The sequence below is a fragment of the Anopheles funestus genome, chromosome X (assembly GCF_943734845.2).
Source record: "Anopheles funestus chromosome X, idAnoFuneDA-416_04, whole genome shotgun sequence".
Taxonomy (NCBI): domain Eukaryota; kingdom Metazoa; phylum Arthropoda; class Insecta; order Diptera; family Culicidae; genus Anopheles; species Anopheles funestus.
The window spans coordinates 16009495-16026185 of NC_064597.1; the positions used below are offsets into that span (position 1 = coordinate 16009495).

General features: G+C 47.5%; 4 protein-coding genes across 5 annotated transcripts; 2 read left to right on the forward strand and 2 right to left on the reverse strand.

Moving 5' to 3' along the window:
- The first annotated feature begins 11 nt into the window (after window positions 1-11).
- LOC125765026 (basic helix-loop-helix transcription factor scleraxis-like) lies at window positions 12-1750 on the forward strand. 2 transcript variants are annotated; one of them, XM_049429873.1, is made up of 2 exons: window positions 12-1054; window positions 1137-1750. In XM_049429873.1, exons 1-2 carry the CDS (start codon window positions 942-944, stop codon window positions 1459-1461), a joined length of 438 nt encoding a protein of 145 aa, XP_049285830.1. In that variant the 5' UTR covers window positions 12-941; the 3' UTR covers window positions 1462-1750. The 2 variants fall into 2 exon arrangements, with proteins under 2 accessions (XP_049285830.1, XP_049285838.1); XM_049429881.1 differs by having other exon boundaries at window positions 1161-1750.
- LOC125764619 (sterol regulatory element-binding protein 1) lies at window positions 1550-7804 on the reverse strand. The gene is made up of 5 exons (XM_049429034.1): window positions 7108-7804; window positions 4069-7006; window positions 3873-3987; window positions 2455-2625; window positions 1550-2354 (listed from the first exon to the last, which is right to left on the reverse strand). The coding sequence occupies exons 1-5, from the start codon at window positions 7244-7246 to the stop codon at window positions 2004-2006; spliced, it is 3714 nt and encodes a 1237-aa protein (XP_049284991.1). The 5' UTR covers window positions 7247-7804; the 3' UTR covers window positions 1550-2003.
- Window positions 7805-8060: 256 nt separating this feature from the next.
- LOC125764899 (mitochondrial protein C2orf69 homolog) lies at window positions 8061-16468 on the reverse strand. The gene is made up of 5 exons (XM_049429576.1): window positions 15282-16468; window positions 10833-11150; window positions 10502-10734; window positions 10288-10426; window positions 8061-10199 (listed from the first exon to the last, which is right to left on the reverse strand). The coding sequence occupies exons 2-5, from the start codon at window positions 11103-11105 to the stop codon at window positions 9384-9386; spliced, it is 1461 nt and encodes a 486-aa protein (XP_049285533.1). The 5' UTR covers window positions 11106-11150; window positions 15282-16468; the 3' UTR covers window positions 8061-9383.
- On the forward strand, window positions 11767-14563 carry LOC125764956 (TWiK family of potassium channels protein 18). The gene is made up of 2 exons (XM_049429724.1): window positions 11767-14167; window positions 14330-14563. Exon 1 carries the CDS (start codon window positions 13117-13119, stop codon window positions 14164-14166), a length of 1050 nt encoding a protein of 349 aa, XP_049285681.1. The 5' UTR covers window positions 11767-13116; the 3' UTR covers window position 14167; window positions 14330-14563.
- Window positions 16469-16691: the final 223 nt, after the last annotated feature.

Here is a 16691-nt window from a genome sequence, read left to right on the forward strand (position 1 = left end):
TTTATCGGTTTCTTCCGTTCTTGCTACCCCCGATCCTTCGGTGGTTCGTATGCAAGTGTGTTGCGTCGGCACATTATATGCAGATGACAGATAAAGTGGGAAACAAACGCAATGCAGCAAATGAAGCGATTGCGCAAAAGGATGACAACAAGTGCGTCTTTTGAAAAAAAAGGAAGAGGGAGAGAGAGATCGAAGCGTTCCTTCCCTTTCATGACCGGCTGGATCTAGAGCAGGGTTCGGCAAGGCATTGATCATATACGTTCGGAATATCTCACGTACTTGTGGATGTACTTATCTGAACTTACAAAACAGGTTTTACTAGCTTTTCAGACTAGAGGCCGCATTCATTACATACGTTGACAGACTGTAATGCTACCAGAAAATTATTCATATAGCTAAAATAATGTTTGTCGAACCCTTGCTCTAGATCACGTAAAAGCATCCGGTGTCCGGAAGGCAGCGATGTGTCTCGAAACACCCTACGAACCGCATGCCCTTACCCGTTCCAGCACATCTGCGTTATCGCTCAGCAGAAATCTGTTCCGACCTCATTAACCCATAAATATCGGATCACATTTTTTGTACGCTTGTTTGTTGCGTCTACCTACTTAGCAAAACGGCATCCCGAAGTGATGCAGACCGCACGGCGAAGCGGGCCGGAGAAGCGGAACGATACAAACCCGCTGACAGGGGTTAGGTTTGTTTGTACATTCGTCATGACCGGCAAATGACTTAATTTCTTCACCAAATGGCAAATGTGCGCTGTGTCATGTTTCTCGTCCTCCTGTCCTTCTCTTGCTGTCTTGCTGTCTCGCACGTTGCGGCCGTGACTGTGGACCGTGCACCGAGGGAAGGTCGTTCAGTTTGTACGGAACCGTACACGATACCGGGAGTGTGTTATGGTTAGTGTGAACGAGCGGTAAAGGTGGGTTACCGGTACGATGAGCCGCAATCGGCGCAGCACCAGCACGTCCGGCGAATCTGGCAAGGATCCAGCGCTTAGCTTCGACCAGCGTCTACAGGCAAATGCACGGGAACGTTACCGTACGCACAGGTAAAACATAACGACCATCCAAACCTACGAATATTGCGATTGTGCACAACCGCACGCAGCAGCAGCAGTAAGTGGTGGCTAGTAATGCTTGTCTTCTCGTGCACAGTGTGAACTCGGCGTTCAACAATCTGCGCCAGCTGATACCGACGGAACCGCACAATCGAAAGCTTTCCAAGATTGAAACGTTACGACTAGCGAAAAGCTACATCTCGCACCTGATCGCGGTACTCGTTACCGGCAACAGTCAACGACCGTGCGTCGACACGATCAACCAACGGCAGGAGGTGGAGGAGGACGAAGCGACCTCCATCAATCACGGGCAGGACGATTCGGATGCGTCCTCACCCATTTCCTCACCTTACCGTCAATCAATCTGCACGTTTTGTGTAACGTTCGACAAGTGTTAAACTACCCGTGTCGTTTGCCAACATGTCCGCACGTTGCGCTTGTACAATGGTTCCCTTTCTCGACTACAGTAAAAGCACCAAAAAGCCATATACCGACGCACATTTTATTAGACTTTAAGGAAAAGTTAAAGACACGCGAACACACACAAAGCTTTATCAACGTAACATGCCTATAAGTATTGCGTCAAGTAGTGAAATGTCGGTTTCCTCTGTTCTAGTGTAAGATTGCGGTATGTTTAATGTCAACGACCACAAGAAGAAAGTGTAAAATAAAGTCTTAAAATATAAAGGTGCGAACTCGTTACAGTATACCATCCTGGTTTGAAATTATTCAGAGCCACATGGACAAAAAAAAGGAAATCGTACTGGTTGACAAGAAAAAATAATAGCGAATTGTACTTTGCTAGAATATGATTTGTTAAATAGCGTACTACGTACTCTTAACCACTACGGTATTCCCGGATCTTTGCGTCATTTTGTAGAGATGTAAAGAAAACAAACCCCTCCCCGAATTAAAACAATTCATGTGGAAATCGTACGCCTCAGTTTGTTACACTGCCGCTGCCGAGCGATTTCATCAGCTGGTAGCATTGCTGCAGTCGCTTCTTATCGCCAATCTTTTCGAGCGTTTTAGCTGCTTCCTCCAGCATGCCGGCCCGTTCACCGGGCGACGACAGACAGGGCGCGGGCAGATGCTTACAGGCGACGTACAGTGCGGCAGCCCGCTCACGTCCACCTTCGAGCTGGGCCGATCGATCCTTGCCGCAGATAAGCGACGAACGGGAATTGCGCTGCCGGAGGCTACGATCCAGCAGCTGCTGGGTCGGTCCGGGTGCAGCACCGGCCATCAATCGGCAGACCGCTTCGTACAAAAACACGCGCGACTGTGCATTCTGACAAATCAAAGAAAAAAAGAACAAAAAGCAAAAGATATATTTTAATTGAGCTGCGATAGACGACGAACCCCCTCGTTTTGTTGTTGTAAAAACCTACCGGGAATTTGCTCGTTACCAACCGTAGCAGATTCAAATCGGCCTGGAAGGCGGCCAATATTTTCCCCGGTACTGTCTGGTGCGTTTGCTGGTTGTAACGCATATCCTTCTCAATCTCCCACAGTGCGGTACGGGCTTCCAGCAACCAGTCACATACGAGCAGTTGTGATAGCTAAAGTGTGAAAAGAGAATCAAATGTAACTTTCAGTGCTAAATACGCTTCCGCAATAGGCACTGCACGATACAGCAAAAAAACAAAACAAAACACGGACTTCCGCCGCTGGTAATGTCCGCTCGGTTTAGAAGCTGACACATTCGGGTTGCATTGCAGAAGTACTGCACCTCTTGCCAACACGGTAAGTGCAATGCAACTACAATGCACCCGAAGGTGGGACCTGGGGGAATTGATCATCTACGGGACGCAGACTGTGGACTGGATGGATGCCATTTGGAGGAAGTTATTCATCTTATAGTAACCGAAACTACAATTAACACGGAATAAACTTAATACACTTTGACCATCTTCTAGAGAGGAACCTAAGCTGTTGACGCAAAAATTCATGAACTTGGTATGAATTTAAACTTCCAGCCTTTTTGTTTCTCATTTCTTAAAATGCCTACTGAAAATTATTAATAGCTTTTAGGATAATGAATCCTTTTTATCATTCAAATTCAAAGCATACTGTTAAACAATTAATTAATAAAAGATGCATTCTTTAAAACCTAAAATAATACCTAAAACAATATAAAAAACACACAATTCAATAGATTTTCCACAAATTCCAATTATAAAAATAGATCAAAACTAGTATAAATCAAATTATCTACAGGATTTATTGGGTCATTTTGAAAATGATTATTGCAATAATAAAGAAATAGAAGAGTTAAACATTTGTTAAAAACCCTTTACCGCAAGGAAAAATATTGTTAACAAGTAAAAATGAGCCGATAATTTTTGTAATTCATAACCAAGTTAAAATAATAACGTTTGACTAAAATTTTATCAGGTTTTTGGTGAGAAAATAAAAGTAAATTAATCTCAAAACTAAATCCTCATCAAGCACTACTAAATAGTGTATTTTATTTAGTTGATAAAAACTTTTAAACCCAAACTTGATTATTTTTTTAAAATAAACTTCTAAATTTGACAAAAGAAGCAAAATTGAAATTGTTAAGCAGAACTACTTTTGCATATAATTGATAATATAATATTATATAATTATTCCTAGAGGAAATGGTCAACATGTATCAGTGAGATTCCTTTTTTTTCTATGTTATTATCGTTCCATTTCTACAGTCAATTCTTACAACCCGATATTAAACATCACAGCACAAAATTATTCTTCCACCATATCCGACCAATCGCTAGCAAGAAAGACTTTAGAAAAAAAAATTCTTACAACTAAAACAAAAACTTACCAACTTCAATCGGCTGGGTGTTTTGCAGATGTTACCGGTAAGGCTATCCTCCAAAAAGCGACTGCTAGCATTACAGTTGGCAAATATCATCTCAACGCTCGATTCCGTTTTGGTGCTGAAAGAAAAGCGTTTGATTAGTAAAAAAAAACATTCCGTGGTTAGTTCAGGGCAACAACAAAAAAACAACGCAACCTACATCAATCCGCGTCTAGCGTGGAACGCTAGCAACAGTGCACGGGCCAGTGGATCTTCCGTTTGCTGCAGCGTGGAAGGCATCGTTTCCACCTGCACGTACAGCGCTTCGGCCAGCTCATCTTCACCGAGCAACCAGAAGCCGGCAACGCGCAGTAAATTGCACCACCAGTGAGCAAGCTCATCGAAACAGCACTCCGTACCGTGCACACTGCACGCTCCATCGAATGGGACCGGTTTTTCCAACCCAAAGGTATCCTGCAGCAGCTCGGTGAAGTGCAGTATATCGCCACTAACGCCCGCACCGGTCGATGATAGGTCGGCCGCTTCGCTAGATTTGCTGCCATGGTGCTCCTCCTTGACGTCCTTACCGTTCAGCACGCCGGCAGCATTTCCCTTACCGGGCGTACCGGTACCATTCGTGGTATCACGCACCGTACGTTCATGGCCCGATCCGACCAGCAGCTGGAGTGCTTGCTGCAACAGATTGAGTCGATACTCGCGCATCACGTACTCAAGCGGATCGGCACTGTTGCAGAGGGTGGTAAACAGGGCAGCGGAACCATCGGTTCGCTCACCGTACCGGAACCGGCTGGTGGTGAGAAACCGGAACCCGTACGGTGTAAACAGCCACCGGAATCGGCGGCTCGTGTGATCGCTCGCAAGCTGTTTTGCCTGGGCCAGATAGTAGCGGCAGTAGTACTGTAGCAGCCGGGGATAGCTTCGCTTAACGCGCAGTGCCGCGAGCAGATAGATTTCGATCGTGTCGTCGACGGATATGACGGATGCAGCCGTTTCGGCCATATTTACCGCACACAGGCTCATCATCAGCCCGTTCGCATCCGTCCGGTTGGTGACGAGATGGAGCTGATTCAGACGATGGTACAGCAGGGCCAACTCACGGGCCGAGTGTAGCGCGTGCATTCGCTCACCTTCCGGCTTGAACAGACCACCGGTTCGGCGCGATAACCACCGTCCAATGTACAGTCGGTGAAAGAACATACGCACAAACTGCCAGGCGGTGGTCGAAACTCGCTCGAACCGTGTCGAGGGTAGGGATAGGCCGAACGATTGCAGACACAGCTTCGCCTCGCGGTATGAGGCGTCTGCATTGCCACGCCGAAACTCCACATCCGATTGGCGCTTGTGCTTCCAGTAGTCGGTGGAGGCACGGGACCGGGGCAACAGTACCGGATCCCCGTACACCAGCATCCGGACGAGACAGAACGCCAGAAACATGAAGTTAACGAGCGCAAGCAGTAAGGTGGAGGATAGCCGTGACCAGGACAAGGACTCCTCAACCGCCAGTATACGGCGAGTTGTGGCGAACTCTTCCGGCTGTTCGGTCGTCGCCAGTGAGAGTAAGCTACCGAACGGGTTCACCACCAGCACGGCCAGCATAAACATGCAGATCGTAAGCCGTGCGTTCGATGACATACCGCCCAGCCCGGACAGCATCTCATCGTCCAGCAGATCGTCACCGCCGGTTGACGAAAGCGACCCGGACCCGGTGAACGGTGAGCCCGGCATCGAGCTGTCCGAGTGGGCCGGCGAGGAGGACGGGTTCGATTCGTCGCTGCGGGGCGGTGTAATCGGACCGACCATCATCTCATCCGCCAGATGCTGCTGCCCGACGAGCAGATCCTTGAGCGAGTGTTTCTGATCTGCCAGCCGCATCTTGTACGCCATGTTTTCCTGCTTGAGCAGATTGTTCTGCTTTTGCAGGTGGCGGATGTGGTCGATTGCTTTGCGCAGGATGGCCGATTTGTTTAGCTTCGCGTCCACCCCGACCACGATGTTCTTCAGCTCGACGATGCAGCTGTTGATGGAGGTACGGTATCGTCGCTCGATCGCATTGTGTGCGGATCGTTTCACCTCCTTTACCTTCGGCACACCGGCCGGCTGTAGGCGGCTTAGCTGAACCTTTGGCTGCACGTCCGATACCGATTGCTGCTGGTTGCTGGCGGTGTTGGTCCCACCGGAAACTTGTGTCGGTGCGTCCAGCACGACGGGAATGCCGGCGGCCAGTATCGGACCGTTCGGTGTGTTAACGAGTGTGTGCAGGTTTGGGTTGGGTTTCACCGTTACCATGCTGGCGGCCGGTGACGTAGTCGCGATCGAGTGTACGTTCGCGTTCGCGTAGATGACGGGCGTGTTGGCGGGCAGAAACACGGACTGCTTGTCCACCGTTTGCAGTGTGATCAGTTGCGGCATCAACGACTGACCGTTCGCGACGAGGTTCTGCACCCGTACGTTCGCGATGCCGGGCATTATATTAGCGGTGCCGGGGTTTTGCTGCGGTTGGGCGGATGAGGGTTGTGACCCGTTACCCGACCCCAATGCCGGGGCAATTTTTTTCGTGTACGTTTGTGGCACCGGTGTGCGAGTGTTTTGTAAGAGAAAGGTGGTTTGAGTGGTGGCGGGTTGGATAGCCGCCGATGATGTAATTGTGGTGCGATTCGGTGCAAGTATAACGGACCGTACACCCGCCACGAGATGGTTCGTGCTTTGCAGATGCATCGCCGTACCGTGCTGCTGATCATGTGGCTGGGGCGCTAATGTTGGCAGCGTAGACGCATTTGCGGTGCTGGTGGTTGTGACCGCCCCGGCATGCACCGACTGCAATAAAGGCGCACACATCAGCATCTTCTTCTCCTCCTTCGGTGACAGCAATGGAACGCTCGGAGTGGGTGGTTTCGGTGCAAGCAGCACCGGCTCCTTACTAACACTGACAGGCGGGTGAAAATTTGTTTCCGCCGAAGCAGGACCGGGGGAAGTTTCCTGTGCCAGACATTCTTCCTTTATCGTGACGCTAGACGATTCGTTCGGTGCTGGGAGCGCAGCCGACGAGGCGGCAGGATCGTTGAGCGTTTCCTCCCAACCAAAATTGGTCAAAAAATCTTCACCCATAATGTTCATTAGCTTTTCCTCGTTCATTTGATCTGTGAATGATGCAACGCGGGTGAAGGTTTACTTCTTAAGTCAAACAGAAGACACAATAGAACGAAGTGATGTCCAACACTACCGAATACGGAATACTTACAAATATCGGCGATGTCTCCAATATCGCTAATATCGTTTATATCAGCCATACCGATATCGTCCTCCTCGAAGTTTGTGTTCGGGAAAAACAAACCGGCTGGTTGGAACGGATCGTTCCTCCACCCACGGTTGGGTTCCATTTTTTCGTTTTTATTTTATTACTTTTTCGTACTTGTCTTACACACTATTCACAGTATAGAACTTCTACCAACAGGAAAATTTAATGCGAAAACGACTAAACTTTCGCCACACCAGCTCAACACCAACGAGGCTTGCTTCGATACGAAACTTTCCTGCGTGGTGAATGTTGACGAACTGATGCAAAACATCAGATCATGCCGTCTCGACCAATCAGAGGCCACCGTTTAGCATCGTACGATGTTGAGCACCTTGTGACGTCACGACCCAACATCAACCAGCTGCAATGTTGCGACGCATTTTCATCACTCCTCGTGCGTTTTTCTTTTCCAACAACAAAAGCGCCTATTTACTACTTATTCACAATGATTGTACACAAATTTGACCGTTGCACACGTTTGATCGTTGGTTTTTTTGGTTAGTTGACTGGCCGATTGAGATGAAGAAAATGTGAAAAAAAGATTGTGGGTTTATTGTAGCGCAATGAAGATTTCATGCGAAGTGAGCCGCTGTTTTGGCATTGGAATAATCCTTTATTTTGGTTTCTTTTGACAGCGAGCTGTGTAAATTTGTAAGCGTTTTCCGTTTATACTCGCATGTTCACGTGCTCGAACGGTTGTAAGCGCATCGAAATTTTATTTCCTACAACAAAAAGCAAAAAAGGATCACAAACTTTTGGTAAAAAAGTCAATGCCTTCGATAAGACCCTTTTTGATGTGTTTAATTTCATTTACAATATAAATGACTAGAGCTACATATACATATGCTAAAGGTTAGAGATGAACGAACAAAATATTTAATTGTTACACATTGGAATATAATTAAAATATATATTTATTATTATAATTAAAAGGATGTAAAATCAAATGTCCACCACGAGTGGACCTTTCCAAAATGGGATGACCGAAATTTGGAGCGGGCGCAGGGGATTTATAAGAGCTTTTAGTTTTGTTTGTTTGTTCTTCTTTAAAATAAAAAGAGAGCCTACAGTACGGACAAATTTACAATCAAATTGAGCAGCGCATACTTCAGTTAAAAAGAAATTCCTCCCTAACCCTCCTCCCCCTTCTCCCTTCACCCGTCTCCCGCCCAACTACAAAGTACGATAAAAACGTATACTGCCACACATACACACACACACTAATATTTATATATCACACGCCCACACTCGCTCACGCACATACAATTGTTCGTTTTTTTAAATTATTGTTTGAAAATACGCGAGGAATTATTGTTTGGGAAATATTATCTTCCGCCTTTATAATTACCACTACCGACCGAACTGGCAACGGTAACACAGCTAAAGCAGCTATTCGATTTGTAACTAATGTTAGCATATTATTGTATTTAATACGATACCCTAATGCTTGCTCATTGCTCCTTCCCATCCTTTCTATCCTTACACGAACACAGCACACACACGCGAACATGCTTGCTGTCCTTGCTGAGTCGCGTGTTTTGCACCATCGTTTCTTATATTGCACATTCCTAATGCTACGTCTAATAGGTAATATCAAATAATCACGACAGTGGAAACATTAACGGATCGTACGTAGATGGTGGTTTCATAAATGCGCTTGCTTCTTATCTGGAACCAACCTTGCAGGGCGGGATGAAGATCTTATTTCCTTTTTTGACCCTGCTCGGTAAGGTCGGACCACGTTCGAGGATATGCAAACCCGGATCTCTGGTAGGTTTTACTGAAAACTGTGCGTTTGCCGACTGCATTATTATGGGACCGGCCCATTTCATTACAATACTATACCGCCGAATTTGATTGTAGCAGTTAGCGAACGGATGATCGTGCACTGCTCACTATTGCTATTCGCCTGAAATGCTATTTAAGTCTAGACAGTACGAGTCCTATCCACGTTGTTTGTGGGTTTTTTTTTTGCATGCGCCCACGTGTGTGTGTTTGTGCATGCGAGAGCGACAGAGGAAGCGAGGGAAAGGGAGAGAGTGAGTGAGAGAGCAAGTGTACGGTACAATGATGGGGAATGCGCACCGGTAAAATCTAACATGGCATACCAGTAGTGGATGTGCGAGTGTTACCGTGTGTGTGTGTTTACGGTGTGAAAGGAAACTTAGTCTGCTCTAAATGAATACGGAAATGAAGTTCATACAATCGCGTTCCGATTGTCAGTTGTCGTGCATGCTGTTATCACCGTGTTCGTCACCGGTTTCCATCGCAGTAACTGCCGGCATCGGTACATCTTCGTCCTCCACCACACCGCCGATACCTTCGCCCTCGAGCGTTGCATCCTTGCCGATGGTAGTTTCACCACCGACCGTGGTATACTCGTCCTGGCCGGCATTATCGCTGCCCGGCTCATCATTACCGTCCGGCGGTGGTCGCGGATAGTTACCGGTACCGGTGTGCTGCTGCTGTACCAGCGGGACCTGTTGCTGCTGCACCGTTTGGTGCAGCTGCTGCGAGAACAAACTGATCTGATGCTGCCGAAATCGGTTCAGCACGTCAAAGTGCGTGTACAGGTTGGTGGAATTCGCTTCGCTCGGGTACATGTGACGATCGAAGGCGGCACCGAGCCGCTTCAGCAGATCGGTAAACGCTTTCTCCTCCTTGCGTATCCACGGACGGTGATCGTCCTGGATCTGATATGGTGTAACGTGCACGTGCACATTGATGCACAGCCGGCAGAGCGTCTCCAGCAGGCTGCGGGAGGTGATCCAGGTGTTCTTACCGCCGCCATGCCCACCGTCCAACCAGTACATGTCGCTGATGCGCGACACCAACCGCATCATTGTGCTGTCGTCCGGGGTGAGCGTTTTGTAGTAGTGAAACTCGTAGATGAACTGATTCAGCACCACACACCCTTTGCTAAAGCCGATCAGCTTCAGGCTCGCCTTGTCGAGGTTTAAATTTTCACGCCACCACAACAGTTCGGCCAGGTCCGGTTCGGTCGCATCGTTACCGGGTCCGTCGTAGATATTGCTCTGTAAAAACACCGAACAATGCTTTTAGTATTTCCTCAACACTTAAACATCTTTGCCTATGCAATCATTTTCAGCCGATGCTTTATACCTGCAGTATATCGACATTGCTCTGTTTGCACGGTACGTCACTACCGTAACCCTTGGTGCTGGAAGCGCTCAGCAGCTTATGCAGGAAGTCCTGATCCAGGATAGGTTTCGTTAGCTTTTTCGTAAGATTTATCAGCAGCCTAAAAAAACACACACAACATATAGTACCCGTACACGATGTACTGTTCAGAGCAGCAAACACGGCAAACACTTACTCCTCCAGATGCTGCAACGAGTAGTGCATCGGCGTGTGGTCCGGTATGCCGGCATTATTGCCCCGCACAAAGTTGTCAAAGCAGCTGAACGTGCTATACTCCATTCGCATCGGGCGCACCACAACGATGTGCGACTGGGGGAACGATTCCCGTAGCAGCAGTGCCGTATTCTCCAGATTCCATTTGATGTAGTTCTTATTATCCCGGTTCGATTCCATCTTTTCCGGGATATCCTACGGTGCGGAAAAAAGGTAAAATAAAGCAAACCAAATAACATGAAAAGCGCACCAAATCGAAAGGGTCCCAAAACTAAACCAAAAACTAAACCTACCTGCACATCGCCGCCAAAGTAAACGACGGCATTGCATTTGTCTTTCGGTGTATTGCCACGCAACAATGGCGGACAGTAGATAATACTGTTGGTACGATTCTGGTACCCCTTCACACCATTGATCCGGCAGGGTGTACCTTTATTATTGGTCGATTGCACCGTTGGCTGTTGTGGAACCGGCGCAATCGATGGTCCGGTATCCGCTTCCGTGTCCTTCGTAGCGAGGGAAGTGGTCGCCGTCGTTGACGGCTCGTTGCAGCGTACATTACTCATTATGCCGGTCCGGTAAGCTCGCGCGCGTTTTCATCAACTAAAGCTCTGGAAAGAAAAGATATGCGTGGCGCAATTAGTGGAGAAGGAGATTCTCGTTTGCTCGTTTGCATCTACAGTTATAATGCACGTATAAGTTAATTAACTCTATATAAATTAATGAAGATTACTCAAAAATGATTCACCAATGCTACGCCCTGTCAGCAGTCAGACAACCTCACAGCCACGACGTTGTTCAAAGAATATTGTAAAATGGATAGTTATTGTGGAACTATGCTCAAAATCGAAGCAAGCCACGCTGCTCGTGCTATCTTAATTGTCAAGGTGTACACACCGTCAAGGTGTGACATGCACCTGTCGAACCGAATCAACCAGTCTTGTGTTCGATGGGTTTGTTTGTTGGATACGTTCGATATATGTTGAGAGGACATCTCTATGTCCGTTTTTGTTTTCTTGGGGCAAAAGCTGATGTTGAGAACATCTCACACAGTGATTCTGTATGAGTAATCGTTCAAACCATATTTATAAAGTGTAGAAAATTTACTTGTTGCTGAAAGGAATCGTTTTGCGTGATGAAGAAGCTGTGCGGCTATTTTTTTCAATAGAAGTACATCTTCGCTGGGAAAATGCATTTGAATGACACCGAGCGAAACCTCAACCCGGTTTAAAGTGTTTCCCTTTGCAGGTGAAGAATCTTCCCAAAACTTGAGTTTAAATAAAAAGTATAGGAACTGCCACGTGAAGTTAGCGAACCAACCAATTTATTATGGAGGTTCCTTTACAATGGTAAAACATATTATCGTCTTTTTTTCTTGGCCATTCATTAGTTTTGCCCGCAACTGAACGGTCAATAATGCGTGTTTTTTAACCCATTTATTTCATTATCGGGTATCTAATTCCATCCGGACAATGTACCCCCTACGCAGGAAATGGCAGGCCTAAACCCCTCTCCTGAGGTTGTAGTCCCTCATAAGAAAAAAACCTTTTTGGCTACTGTTTTGGCGCAATTGAAATGAGCCGGTTTCCTAGAGCATGATTAAACGCCATTCCTAGCTGGTTCCAAATATTCGCACCACACGTGACAGAAGTGAGTAGGTTTAGCTTTGCTTTTTTGTTGTTGCGTATGTGTTATTTATCGGTAGGCAAAAGGTAGTCAAACCATCGTCCATAGAGTGTGCCTGTGCTGTATCCGAGCAATCAACATTCGATATCCGAATCGAAAGCCAACCCTATTGGGTTGTTGCGTGTGTTTGTTTTGTGCACAACGTCATGCAAACTCTTTTACATCAGAACGTAACGATTCAAGTAGTGGCGCAAGTATACTAGAAGAGGAAAAGAAAAGTAAAGACGAAGTGAGAGAGAGAGAGCTGGAGGAGAGGGGAGAGGGGGAGAAACGAAGGGGATTGAGGTGCGCGCGTGAGACCAACCGAAGTTTAAAATTAGTTCTTGTTTTGCCGTCTAAATTTACTCAGCATTCAGAACAGTAAGGGAACATTCGGCATATACACCGCCACGGCCATTTGGCCGTTTCTGTGTAATTTCCGTGCCCTGTGTACGCGCCTGTCTTTCTCCCTGTGTGTGTCTGTGTGTGTTTTCATTCCACTTTCACAACACCACAGCATCTCGTCATCCGTAAAACGGGTCCAGTAGTCACGGGTAAAGGTGTCCCCGATCAACCCAATCAAAACTTCAACCAAAACGTACGAGCAGCCGAGCTTGTGGCTAGATCTAGTGTGGCGCGTGTGAGTTCCGCCCTACACACGCAAAAAAGGAAAACCACCTCCCCGCAGCTTTTCGAGGGTTTGGAGGCACACCAAAACGTGTGCCCTGCGTGTGTATGTGTTTGTGTAGCGCGTTGTTCGAATTCGCAATTGCAGCTTGTCACAGGTGTAGTTTTCTTATTTTCTAAAACGAAAAGAAAGCAAAAAACAAAACAATAAAGCTGAGAACACTCGCTAAACCGCGTTCCAGGTAGGAAGACAGCGCGTTTCAATTAAAAAAGAAAATAAAAGCCATGATCCGGCAACGTTCGTCCGTGCGAAGTCGCGGCTCATCCTCGACCACCATCAGCGATCCGCGGGAAAAGGTAAAGGACTGCTGCCGCAAGTTTGTCGCGTTCATGTGCACCCAGGTTGGGGTCGGTGGTTTGATCGTTGCGTACGCACTGGTCGGTGCCGCCAGCTTCATGTCGATCGAAACGCAGGAACCGAACCCAATGATCGAGCACGTCGTCACGCTGCGGCGGAACTGCGCGGCCGAACTGTGGGACGTGACAGAGCAGCTGAACCTGTTCAACAGCTCGATCTGGCACTACGAGGCAGATCTGGTGCTGAAGCGCTATCAGGACGATTTTGCCGAAGCGATCCGGCGCGGCTACGATGGCCGTTCGCCCGAGGAGGTGTGGAACTTCCCGGCAGCGCTCATGTTCTGTCTGGCGGTGTTTACCATGATCGGGTACGGCAATATGGTGCCGCGTACGGCATGGGGCAAAGGTGCAACCGTCATATATGCGACATTCGGCATACCGCTCTACATACTGTACTTCATGAACATGGGCAAGGTGCTCGCATCGACGTTCAAGTGGCTGTACACCTGGTTCCACGAGTGTAGCCACCGGAGCGACGAGGACGGTGGGCTCGCGCTCGAGGAAGGCCCGGGAGGACTAGCACCCCGGAAGCGCATTATCGTGCCGACGACTGCCTGTCTGTGGGTGATCACGATCTACATCGCAACCGGTACGATCATGTTTGCCGAGTGGGAAAAATGGACGTATCTCGATTCGGCCTACTTCTGCGTGACCAGCCTGTGCAAGATCGGCATCGGTGATCTTGTGCCGGGTGCGAACATACTAGACTCGCAGAGCGGCAAACCGACCAAGCTGGTGATCAACTTCGTCTACATGCTGCTCGGTATGGGGCTGGTCGCGATGTGCTACATACTGATGCGGGAGGAGGTCCGGATCAAGATGCAGGAGATAAAGGAGGATACGCGCCTCTGCCTGGAGGATCTAAGCGCCAAATTTGCCAAATGCTGCGGCACCAAGGACTCGCAGTACTATGACTAAGGTGTGTGTGTGTGCGTGTATGTTTGTTTTAGTGCATTTAAAAGAAAACAAGCCTTGCGAGGTGTATATCAGTTCAAAACCAGCTAAACAAATCCAATCCTTCTGTGTGTGTTTTTAATCGCTATATTGTTTTTTTTTTACATTCTTTTCTGTCGCTTTCCAGTGACCAATTCCATGTCATGTTTAAGGAGAAAGAAGGGAGAAGCAGTAGGACGGCCTTCCTAAGCCTGTAAACGCTCATGTATTAGTAGTGTAACACTTTATCAAGAATTATCAATGCGAAATAAGCAAAAGAAGAATCCCCCCTCCCTCCACCTTGATGAGGAGATGTTTAAGAAGATTTTTTTTCCATCAGCATCAACGTGCACACGTTCAAAATAAAACCACAATCAATCGATTTCTTCCCTTTGTGTGTGTGTGTCTGTTTTTGTTGTTTTTTTCTTTGTTTTGTTTCGAAAATAAAAACAATCATCACGCCTCTTTCCCTCTTTCGTCTCCGCTGACCACTGACTGTGTTTCTGTGCGTCTATGTGTTGGAAGCGTTTTAAAATATTACAATAAAAAAGGGTTGCATATTTGTGCCTATATATAGATGTCGAGTTTTGAATCGTGCACACAAGATAAATCTCGTGTGTTGCCGCAAATCATGAAGCGCGAAAATGGGGAATGCAATAAAAAACAATAACCGGATTATATCTCGCATTTCACATCCCTGTGCAAGGTGTTCGGTGCGGTGATTTAGGGGTAGGGCTAGATAGATGGTAAGGTTAAGTGTTTGCTGTTTTCTTCTCCATTCCCAAAACGGCACCGCATGTTGGATCGAAAGTTTTGTTTGTTCCTGATGCGTCCAGAGGCAATCAAACACCCAACAAAAGAAGAAAAAAAAACGAAAGAAAGAAAGAAGTAGAAGAATGCGCGCGTCTGTGCTTGTGTATGTGCTTGTGTATGTTTGTAGGTGGGTGCGTTTGAGTATGCGCGTGCGTGGCCGTGCGTGCCCGCATATCTGTGTGCGTAACGGTAGCGGGGTTTTTTTTTGTTGTTGTTGAATAGATAGGCCTGAAGAAAGGAACATAAACATTGCTAAAACATTGGCGCACTTCTTACCAACCACTTACCAATAGAAGGTCGCGCGTACAGGATGGTATGATGGTGGTTGATTTTGTCCCCCAGTTGATAGCAGCCCCTTGCCTTACCAATAAATGTAATGGTGGTTGAGGGGAAGGTGGGGGTCGGGAGCGGGGTATAGGGTGACGGTTGAGGTGAGCTGAAGGGGATGATTGCTCACAAGTTGATGTGTCGGATGCTTTTTGTAATTGTTTCACTGCTTCGTGTGTATGTGTGTGTGGGTGGTTTTTCCCCCCTTTTCCTTCTTGTTGTTTTCTCTCTCTCTATCACCTGTCCAGGATATCAATGTAAACTGGACACCTACTCCAAACCGCACCTCATTGTGATTAGCGAAGGTTCTGGTGATGCGTCCCAGATCGTCCTGCCGGTTTGATGCAGCTTGGCGCTTTTGCTGCCGTTTGACCGATGCTGCTTGCGTTTTGTTTGCTTTACGCCGTGCAAATGGACGTACACCATCTCACCATGCCAAGCCGAAACAAACTGCTCACCAACGTACACACTGACATTGGGAATTTCTTGCGCTTCACACCCGCCAAATTGTTCACAACTTTCGGTACTAATGTTTTGTCACCTTTACTGCACCGGGAGTAGCTTTCCCAGCATTTCTCCCGCTCGGCAAACACGCGCACACTAACCTAGCAGTGCTGTGTGCATCAGGCGTAAACAACTGCACCCGGCCCCGGATCGGTGCCTGTGTTTGGCTGTGTGTATAGCTTTGGGACACCGCACCGACACACCAGGGACGCCTTAACGCTGCACACACATACACACGCATACACACGAGCTTAGCCAAATGGCTAACAACAGAAAAGAAAATAATGCCGCGCCCGAGAACCGAGAACGCGCGGGTTTTGCACACAAAACAATGGACAACGATGGTTGGACTAGCCCCAACAAAAACACACCAACACCGGGACGCACTGATCGATGGCGGGCACAATGCTGTATGGTGCACAAGCGGATGGCGGCAAATCGTTGTTTGCGGTGTGTGTTTTTGCACCGACACACTGCTGCACAGCGCGTACGTGATGGTGGATTTATATCTTTATTGCAAGCAAAACCACTGCCTTACGATTTCATTCGTCTTCTACACCGCAACAACAAAAAAACTCCGTCTATTGTGTGTTGCAGACTTTTCGCTTGTTGTATGTACACACACGGTGCGGCCCAGTGCTGCCAAACAAGCGCAAAGAAGCGGGCGGCCATTCCGAACGTCAACAAGCCGCCTCCGGGCGCCATATTGCCGCCAGCAAATGTTTAACGCGCGTTGACGGTGTACGGTTCAAGAGTTGTAATGCGTTGCTGGAATGCATTTCTCCGAGTGCAAAGGGAGCAAAATATTCACACGTTATAATGTAAATGTTGTTTTGCTTTCTATATTCATTCCAATTCAAACTTTT